Source organism: Gossypium hirsutum, chromosome D05 (assembly GCF_007990345.1).
Source record: "Gossypium hirsutum isolate 1008001.06 chromosome D05, Gossypium_hirsutum_v2.1, whole genome shotgun sequence".
NCBI classification, from domain to species: Eukaryota; Viridiplantae; Streptophyta; class Magnoliopsida; order Malvales; family Malvaceae; genus Gossypium; species Gossypium hirsutum.
In genome coordinates this window covers 2,932,518-2,942,634 of record NC_053441.1, presented here as the reverse complement: position 1 = coordinate 2,942,634, position 10,117 = coordinate 2,932,518, and the positions used below count along the sequence as shown (strand labels likewise).

At 34.7% G+C, this 10,117-nt stretch overlaps 1 protein-coding gene across 4 annotated transcripts; it reads left to right on the top strand.

Annotated features, from left to right (window-relative positions):
* The first annotated feature begins 228 nt into the window (after positions 1 to 228).
* Positions 229 to 10,116, top strand: LOC107907105 (uncharacterized). 4 transcript variants are annotated; one of them, XM_016834325.2, is made up of 20 exons: positions 229 to 776; positions 1,543 to 1,867; positions 2,146 to 2,334; positions 2,446 to 2,529; positions 2,746 to 2,805; positions 3,536 to 3,580; positions 4,189 to 4,388; positions 4,644 to 4,831; positions 4,922 to 5,102; positions 5,367 to 5,493; positions 5,610 to 5,807; positions 5,907 to 5,996; positions 6,398 to 6,460; positions 6,816 to 6,890; positions 6,977 to 7,027; positions 7,326 to 7,403; positions 7,978 to 8,112; positions 8,793 to 8,900; positions 9,525 to 9,590; positions 9,809 to 10,116. In XM_016834325.2, exons 2-20 carry the CDS (start codon positions 1,559 to 1,561, stop codon positions 9,875 to 9,877), a joined length of 2,316 nt encoding a protein of 771 aa, XP_016689814.2. In that variant the 5' UTR covers positions 229 to 776; positions 1,543 to 1,558; the 3' UTR covers positions 9,878 to 10,116. The 4 variants fall into 4 exon arrangements, with proteins under 4 accessions (XP_016689814.2, XP_016689811.2, XP_016689812.2 ...); XM_016834322.2 differs by having other exon boundaries at positions 4,644 to 5,102; XM_016834323.2 differs by having other exon boundaries at positions 250 to 776; positions 1,540 to 1,867; positions 4,644 to 5,102.
* The last annotated feature ends 1 nt before the right edge of the window (position 10,117 follows it).

Here is a 10,117-nt window from a genome sequence, read left to right as displayed (position 1 = left end):
CAAATAAATCTCTCCCTGCTATAGTGGCGCATTGCGCGCAAAAGAAAACAATTTATATGCATATTACCGCTCAAATTTTAATAAATTTTAATAATAATGCTTTTAATTAATAATTAAAATTAATGTTTACCTTCAATTTTTTTTTAAACTCATGGTTAAATTGTAAAAGATTTCATGCATCGGATGCTTTTAATTAAATGGATTATATTCCAAATAAATCTTTATTCTGGGATTCATTATCAGTAATTTCTCAATATGCCTGTCTAAATAAGCTTTCACTAAGCCTAAACAGCATGACAAAAACAAGAACTGCAACACAAAGGAACTGAAACTGACCGTCACCTTGCTTCGTTTGTTGTCGTTTTTATTCGTTTGCAGCTTTAGAGCATCTTATTGGTGGTTCTGTTTTTTTTTATAATATTTATTTTGTTATCATCATCTTCTACGACGCATACGAGGAAAAGGGAAGAAAAAAAAACCTTTTCTTATTATTAGTTTTTTTATAAAAAAAATTGCTTCTTAAAAACCTTCATTAATTACCAGAAACTTAATACAGTTATCTCTTTGCTTTGGTAAAAAGAGGAAAAGAAAATAATAAACCGAAGGTTTTTTTGACCTCAAGCAGAGAGCTCCTTTTTCCTTATATGGCGGCTGCTTAAAACCCTCAGTATTTTCATTCTCTCTTTGTTAATTTTGGGTTCCCCCCTAATTTATCGATCTGTGAAGTTTAAAGACGAAAAATCCCTTTGTGGCAACTTCAAATCGTTTTTTTGGAGGTAAGTTATTTTTGGGGTTTTGATTTTCTTCTGTGTTTAGTTTCTATTGAGGTTAACTTTCAGTACCCATCTTTATCTGGAAAACATTTTTTTCTTTGTTTTTACGGCCGTTGCTTTGTAGCTCTGACCTTCATGGATTCACAGTTTCTCTTTAGATTATTTACTTAGGGGTTTTGTTTTTATGCTTGAGTGCTCGAGTTTATGAAAAAAACTATGTTCAAATTACTGTATTTCGGAGCGTCCTACTCTATTGAAGAAAATCGATCTGTTCCAACTTCTGACTTTTAAAATTCTCAAAGCTTGCTGTAAGTTGTAACTGAAGTAATTTTTTTTTTCAATAGAATGGAAGTAATTGAATGGGTTTTTCAACTGAGATAGACGTGTAATTAGGATAATTTGTTTGAGCCCAAAGGTCGATTTCAGTATTTTCTTCAACTTGTATTTGTTGATTAGATCGGTAATGTTTTTAGATGATCGATTACGATTTATTGAAAGATGGATTGAATGGGTTTTTCAACTGAGATAGACGTTTAATTAGGATAATTTGTTTGAGCCCAAAGGTCGATTTCAGTATTTTCTTCAACTTGTATTTGTTGATTAGATCGGTAATGTTTTTAGATGATCGATTACGATTTATTGAAAGATGGATTGTCATTTTCTTTTTTGCTTGAAAAGCGGAAATTATGAAGCTAGTATTTTAAGTCGAATTCCATGAGTTTTAGCAATTGTTTATGTTTATTTGTTGTTTGTTTGTGTATGTTAGCAGTTGAGTAGTTTTAAGGATGTCCAAAAGTGAAGATTCTGGTAGCCCTGGATGGACTGCATCCATTTTCATGCCGACGAAGGAGGATGTTGCAAGGGCAGTTGCTGCTGCTGCTGCAGCTGCAACTGCTGTTCATTCTCCCCGACCATCTGCTGTATATTCATTGAAAGATGAGAATAGCGGTAGCCAATTTCAGAAGCTACAGCAGCATGTTGCAAGAGTGTTAAAAGGCTTCTCGCAACCCCCTGAAGTGAGATGTGGAACTTACAATCCGGAAGTTCTGACTAGCCAAAAGCGTCAGTGGGCAAACTTTCAGCTGCAACATTTGGTACGGTACTTAATTCAAGTGAACATTTTCTTGTTAATGTTACTCGTACCTGTGTATGGACTCTTCTCAGCAAGTATCTACTGAGGGATGCAACTTTTTTTATGCAGCTGTTATTTTAATACAGCTTGTCTAATTACATTCAGTTTATATTTATTGCAAGGCCTACCTTGATGTCTGATAAACCTCTTATATTTTACTTGTATATATCCATTATTATTTTTAACTAATAATGAAGAATTTCGAAGTGTTTTCATAACATTCTGTTCTTAAGTGTGCAGGATCATAGATCTTTTAAAGGACCATCAAGGTTGTTTGAGAGCATGGTTGTTGTTGGACTTCCTCCTAGTTGTGATATTCAGGCACTTCAAAGGCAATATGTCACCAGGCAATCTGAAGGTTCGGGGAAGTTGCGAAGTGCTCTAAGTTGTCAGAATAATTCTCGGGTCGAACCTTACGTTGAACCCCAGGTGAGTGTTCTTCATAAAACAAGTGATTCCTTATATCTTGAAGGGCGTTTCGGAGGTGGGATTGGGGTGGGGATCATGTCTTTGGATATTGATTTTGTTCTCTGCTTTCAGGTTTTATTTGTTTATCCCCCAGAGAAGCCACTGCCACTTAAACACAAGGATCTTCTTTCATTTTGCTTCCCCGGAGGCATAGAGGTTGGCTGATGGTTCTTCTTCTACTTGTTTACTTTTTGCAGTGCTTAGTTGAGCGTGAAATGGACTTACTAATAAGAGTTTAACTCATGCTGTAATATGTTGCTCAGTTGAGTGGTTTTGTCAATTATATTTTGCTTCTTTCCTGTGTAAATATGCATGTGCAGTATTGATGTGCATTTAAGCTGGTATTTCTAAATTCAGTTTGTTCTATTTTAGGTTCATGCCGTTGAGAAAACTCCTTCAATGAGTGAGCTGAATGAAATTCTTCTTTCACAGGTATTTTTACTAAAATCTGATGTTAATGCTCTTCAACTTGAAAATCTTGATGATAGATTATCTAGAGCTGTTTGCTTTTGTACCTTCTCATCAATCCTTATTTGGAGATTTATCATAAAAAAAGTTGTCTTATTGAGTTCTAATTTATTTAACTAAATACTTCAGACAGCATGATTTGAGTTTTTATCACTTGATCGACAATGTAAACCAGACCTTTTTTTTTTACTGGTATCAGAGTGGGTCATATATGTGGCTGACAAATTTATTTTGAGGTTAGATCAGATTGCTAGCACTTGTAGCCATACGCAATATGACCTGACTTTAGCCCCTGCATTTAGTTCCATTACAATTTCAATGTCGGAGACTCATGTAAGCACATGCATATCTCATGGGGCTAGAACTTTAGTCTCGCAAATCGCGTGGCTTTAGGCAGAAACTTAGTTTCAAATCTGCCTAACTCTATAAAGTGAGAATTTACAAAGGAAATTCTCTAGGGCACTAAAGCGGAAGTAAACATAAAGCGAAGAAGCAACGAAAGAACCGAAAAAGCCACAAGAAAGCAATTCACATAAGGTGTTTGAGTAAATGCTCTCAAATATATTCAATAACTCTGAATGGAATGTGCAAATGAGGGGAAAAACTTTATTTATAGTTGAGCTCCCCAGATCCAACGGTACAAATTGAATTACATCAAATGCTAATCTTTTATGTCACAATCCTTTTCTTGCAGGAACACCTAAAACAAAGTGACCTGTCATTTGTATTCCGGTTGCAGGTAATCTTTGAAATATTATGCTATTTGGGAGACTACTGTTGAAATATCTTTTTCAGCTTTGCTTTCTGTTTTGAGTTCTTACCCGCTTTTTTATGATCAAAGTTTGACGGTGGCTGTTGATGACCATTTTAAATTTCTATAGATGCAGAGATTGATACTGAGAAGTGAACTCATGTGAATATATCTGACTTGTTCATGTTCTAGACTGATAATGGAGGCTAATGTATTCTGGAATGTTGTTGAACTGACTTGGTCTCATTTGTCTTGGATCCCAAAGTCCTTGTTCTTTGCTAATATCTGCTAACAGATTTCACTTTAATTTTTATTATGGTTGTTATTCACACACACAGACATGTATGTAAATTTTGAATCTTTTACTCATTTGTATGCTATACTTTGATTTTAAGTTCACTAGATTGCTGCCTGTGGTACTTTCATGTGTATATTAAATGGTGATCACTTTTTGTTGATTCTTTTATATCTTCATTTGATTACAAGAAGTTTAATTTGCTGTTGATTTGTTGTTTCTGTTCTAATTTCCATATGACAGTGTAAACTATGGTACCTTTAAATTTCTTTTTGTGACATTTTGTCCCTTTTTGCTTTAGGTTGCTGATAATTCCACTTTATATGGGTGCTGTGTGTTAGTTGAAGAAATAGTACAGAAGCCCTCTGGATTGCTTTCCTTGATTTCAGATAGACAACCTGCCTACCCGTCTCTGAGTCGTTATGTGATGACCACTCGCAGATGTTATTGCATCCTTTCGAGGCTTCCATTTTTTGAATTGCACTTTGGTGTTCTGAATAGGTGTGTTTTATTACACATCAGATACAACAAATGATAAAGAGGATCACTTACAGACCTGTTAACTTATTATTGTTGTTGTTAACTTATTATTTGCTTTTAGCACACGAAAAATTGTTTTAAATTCATGCTTTGATGGAGATGGTCTCTCTTGATAAGGTTTTTGGATGAAATCTTGAGGATTTGATGCTAGCAACATGGTTTTAGTTCGTTCCACTGGTTTCATGACTTCTTTTTCGTCTTAAAATTTTCATGCAGCATCTTTGATGAAGAAAGGTTGGAACGGTTAACAAAAAGTATTGGTGATATAGATTTGGAATTGTCGGAGAGTTACAGCAATGAAGCAAATATAGATGATGTGTTAACAGATCAAGGAGCTCTGGAGGACATGCAGAACACAATGACCGAACCTTCTGAGATAAGTTCAGGAGATTCTAAACTTGGAGGTAATGATGATGGGAATGGCTTGGAGCATCAAATGCTTGAGAGTGACTTTGACTCAAACAAAGCTGTTAATCATGATACTGTTGTTCCAGTTGACCTGGAAACTGAGTCGTTTAAAAGAGGAAAAGAATCCGGTGGTGCAGATCCTGAAGATTGTGATACTGATGTTGATGATTTCACAACAAATAAGCAAGCAGCAGAAAGACATTTGCCAAATGCTGTTTTGCCATTTCTACGCTATTATCAGTATGAAAGTTCTGAATCTTCCTGCAGGTATAACTTTTGCAGTGCTCCTATTTGTTTAACTGGTTGTTCATTTCTATGAATGTTTATATGTGAATAAGTTTTATATTGTTTTTGTTGAAGTATGCTTTGGGTCATTTGCATTTAGGAGTCTTATCTTTTGGCTATTCTTTTAATAATTCAGAAAGTAACACATTCATGCTATCTGTTGTTTTCTACATCTGCAACTTTGCAAATGAATTAGGTGACTTGGTCCTCATTGTCTGATTTATTATGGTATTTATGTGTCTGCAGTTTTCAAGGTTCCCCTTGTGACGACAGGAATTTGAGGAGTGATGTTGATGATACAGAAACAGAAGAGGCTTCTATTTCTGGCCAGGAGGATTCCAGTGATCACCTTGATATACTTGAATGGGCCAAGGTTTGAACGGGCAATGCTTCAAGTTAATTTAAGCTTTTAACCTTACCCTTATGGTATGCCACACTTTGTTTTACCCCCCTGATATCTTAGAAATTGTGGTTCCCTCCAATTTCCAGGCGAACAATCATGGATCATTGCAGATACTATGTGAATACTATCGGTTACCTTGTCCAGAAAGGGGTTCAAAACTTAGGTTTCATCCTTTGGAGCACCTTCATCCACTGGAATATCATAGGCCTGATGAAAAAGTTTTGCATATTGCTGGCTCAACCATTGATTTGAGATCTTGCAGTACAAGTCTTGAATTTGCTGAGGTAACCATGATTATTAGTTTCATAGCATGGAATAATGTTGCACTCCACATTTCAAACTTGGTGGGTCGATTGCATCTCACCATTGTCTGCTTTTATCAGGCACACACTGCCCTTTTGGCAGAAGAGGAAGCAACTGCTCTATCAACGTGGGCTGTTGCATGCATGTGTGGATCTCTGCGGCTTGAACATGTAAATATATGTCCTTGTTTATTTAGAGAAGCATAACATGCAGTTTTAGGTTTTCCTCCTAGTTGATTTTGATGTCATGTAAATTCTTTTTCCTCATGGACTTTAGTGTTGTGAAATTTTAACAACATAACATAATTTTCTTTTACACTTTCTCGAGTGGGTCTATATATCCAGTGGTGAAATGGTGGCACTGTATTGTTATATCTAAAATTGTTTCTGTTGAAGTGCAACCATGATTTTAATTGTAACATTTGTTAGACTTGACCTGATGTTTTAAGCCTTCTTTTATTTATTACCAAATACCATTTATCTCGTTTTTGTGTTTGTCTGTGCGAGTTGACTTGCTTGGTCTTGTATGGACTGTTGAGAGTTTCACTGAATTGATTTTTCTTATCCCGCAGGTGCTAACAATCTTTGCAGCAGCATTGCTGGAGAAACAGATTGTGGTTGTTTGTTCAAATTTGGTAGGTGTAGTCTTTTCCGATTCTCTATGTTGCAACTACTAATCTTTATGTTAAAACCTGATGAATGTGTTGCAATTATGCAGTCCTAACTTTAAAACTGGTGTTTCTCCTTCCGTGGCCTCTAGGGCTGGTTGCATCCACTAGTCTGGAACATTTTATAATTAGATTATTGCTTGGAGTTTGCATGGATGTGGATTTATATTTTTATATTTAGAACACTTCATCTCAATTCTTTTGAGTTTTTCAGCTTGATGTTTATAACTTATATTTGAATGATATGGATTACCTTGTTTTTTGTTGATAGATAGAAATTTAGAATCTCTGCATTTATATTAAGCTTTGAAATTATTTGCAGGGAATTTTATCTGCTATAGTTTTGTCAATTGTCCCTCTGATCCGGCCATACCAATGGCAAAGCCTCTTGATGCCGGTATAATCTCTGAACGATCTCTTCTGATTTTCTAAATTGATAGTTAGACTGTTCATATTTTTTGTACTTACTTTCAACATTTGCAGGTTTTGCCAGATGATATGCTAGACTTCTTAGATGCGCCTGTTCCTTACATAGTAAGTTTTCAAAACAGGCTTGATGTTGGCATGCTCAAGTTATTTAGTTCCAATGGAAACCTTAAGTGAGAATTTGTTTATATGACAATACTCATGTCAAGCTTATGGGGAGATTTCTTTCTAGTTATCATTGACATATAGAAAGTAATATGATCTTTTTTAATAAATTATCTCCCCATAAAGTTGCTTGCAATGGACCATGTGGTGGATATAGAATTAATGCACACTTCATAGCTTTTCATTAGTAGTGTTTGTTTTCCCTTGATGTACTGGCTAATAAAATTTTACTCACCTCTAGGTTGGTGTAAAGAACAAAACAAGTGAAGTGCAGTTAAAGTTAGCCAATGTAATTCTGGTCGATGCTAATAAGAACCAGGTTTGTATCTCTCAAATGTATTGCATTGCAATTCTTTTTTTTTTTTTTGATAATGAAAATTACACTTGTTCTTTTTTCTAAGTCAGAGAGTTACCATATGGCATAATAATGTTTTTTCATTAAAAATTCTAATATATATTTTCAGTATTATTTCCTTTTGCTACTGAAAGTAAGTGTTTAAGTTTGACTTGTCTTCTACACTTTCTCCTCATTTCCTTATTTATTTGTTTTCCTATTGCGGTGGAGTGCTTGATAAATTATGGTTCAGCGGTTTGATGTCTTCTTCTGTTATAATACTGTATATATTTAATATGACAATTCTCATAGATGTGTTCTATTTTTCTCAGATCAATGGAGGAAGTTAATCACACCGTGTAAAAACCTGTTTTCTTGCTTAGCAAACAGAAAACCAAATTGACAAAAATTGCTTGCTTTTAGTTCGCATATTTGTAGTGCTTACTAGTTTATATGCTAAATTTCATTACATGGTTTCCATTGTGCATTTGAGATGCCTTTTAGCTAAGATTTGGGCCCTTCTGTTCTGTTCTAACTTTCTCATTGCATGGTGTGATAGATAAAGACGTCCACAATACCACAGCTGCCACAACATAGGGAGCTCTTTGCATGCTTAAGTCCTTATCATGCAAAGCTTGTTGGTGAAAGTTATTTGGGGAGGAAAAGACCAGTACATGAGTGCACAGATGTGCAGGTATGGTTTTTTGCCATCAATATTAATTATGCTTTTTCCATGCAAATCCTAAATCTGAAAGACCACTAACAAGTTCACATATAATTATCAAGTGAACTTATGCAATTCAAACATGAGTGTGGTTCACATGGGCACCATATGACATTTAGGCGGACCCGTAGAAATCATTGTTGGCATTTTTATAACCGTAGATGACATGAACCCTTTCCTGGCAGCATACTATTGAACTTGAGTGGTGAGATTGTAGTCTGGCATTGTTTCTGATGTGCAGAGAGCATCACCATTACTTTGTCTCATATTGTTTCTTGCACAAGGGAATTGTTTACCTTCCATGAATGGCTCATAGAAGCCTTTCTTCATTGTGGTGATAACAGAAACATATATGAGAGATATTAATGTTTTGCTTTTTCAACTTATTGATATCTCTATCATGCATTGATTATTGTGAGGTCTAACTAGATATTATGATATCTTTTTTGGGGTGGACTAGAGTACCACCATATTCTGAAGTTTATAATTTTATCACGTCTCTTTATTTGGGAAATTATCCATATTAATCACTGAATCATCTTTTATTTTTTCTGTTTTGGGTTGTGTGTAAGTACTTGTTCAAGGTCATCTAATGAAGTGCCACTGTCATATTTCGGTGATTTGCTAATTGTTGTGGTTTTATGGCATAGATTGAAGCTGCCAAAGGTTTTTTAGCGGTGTTAAGATCATACTTGGATTCTCTTTGCTCTAACATGCGGTCACACACAATTACAAATGTACAGTCCAATAATGATAAGGTTTGTGTTTCGTTGAACTAGAATTTTTCAGCAAAGCAACATGTCTACAAATGTGAATATTTTAGAATTTTCTATCATAGATATTGCTGTTACCATATACAAATTACTAGTGTGAGGGTTATTTGATCGATAGGAATATGATTTTCTATCATAGATATTGTATGTGCTCTAGACATGAGTGAGTATTGAAATCAATTGCATTAATACTCTAGAAAGATCAGTTAAAAGACCCTGTAGTACCAGCCAAAAGGAAATAGATATATTGATAAACATATTTTTATTATTTCAACATAAAATGTCTAGTGGGGAATCCTTGGCACAAAATTAGGTCATTTCCAATCTACTTTTAGAAGAAAATTATGGGGTTTTGCCTACCTGTTGGTTGAGGAAATTTCTAAGGATCCATATATCTTCAAAAGACGTAATTATATAGTTTTGTGTTGGCCAATCTGTGACATAGACAACATTTTTATTGAGCTTAGTGTTGATTATGTGTGTACAAGTCTTTCACAGGCAGATGAAAGGTGGAGTTTGTATAATGCAATATTTATATTTTTTTTGTTGTGATACCATGTATTGTTCAAAAAAAAAAAAACAGATAAGATCCTGAAGTTGTTTGTTCAGGTATCGTTGCTTTTAAAAGAGAGTTTCATTGATTCATTCCCTAGTCGTGATCGACCATTTATGAAGGTGAGTCCCTTTAATCAGACCTCTAGATATTAGCTGCCACTCATGATTTCAGGCTAAATTGTAGTAATATTGAACCCTGTTTTCCTCCATTTCTTGTTTTTCATCATCTTTTGTGTCTTTCAGGATGATCATTTTCATTTTCATTTTTAATGTTAAAATAGCAAATATATGCATGTATAGCTGAAAATATACTGACAGTTCTCCCCTTCATTTCCCAGCTGTTTGTGGACACACAACTGTTTACTGTACATACAGATCTTGTTCTGTCATTTATCCAGAAGGAATAGGACAACAATCATCCAAAGATGGTGTGCTATTGTAGTGTTGTAACTTGAACATAAGTTAAGCAATGTATAATGTCATTATTTTATCAATATCGGCAGAAAAAAAGGAAAAAGAAAAAGGATTTTATAGGGTTTGTAAAAGTATATATTTATTTTTCCTTCAACCCAATTCTTCCCATGCCATTTGGCAACCTGAAAATTGAAAAAATAATAACAATTTAATGAAGTATTTATATCTTGAAT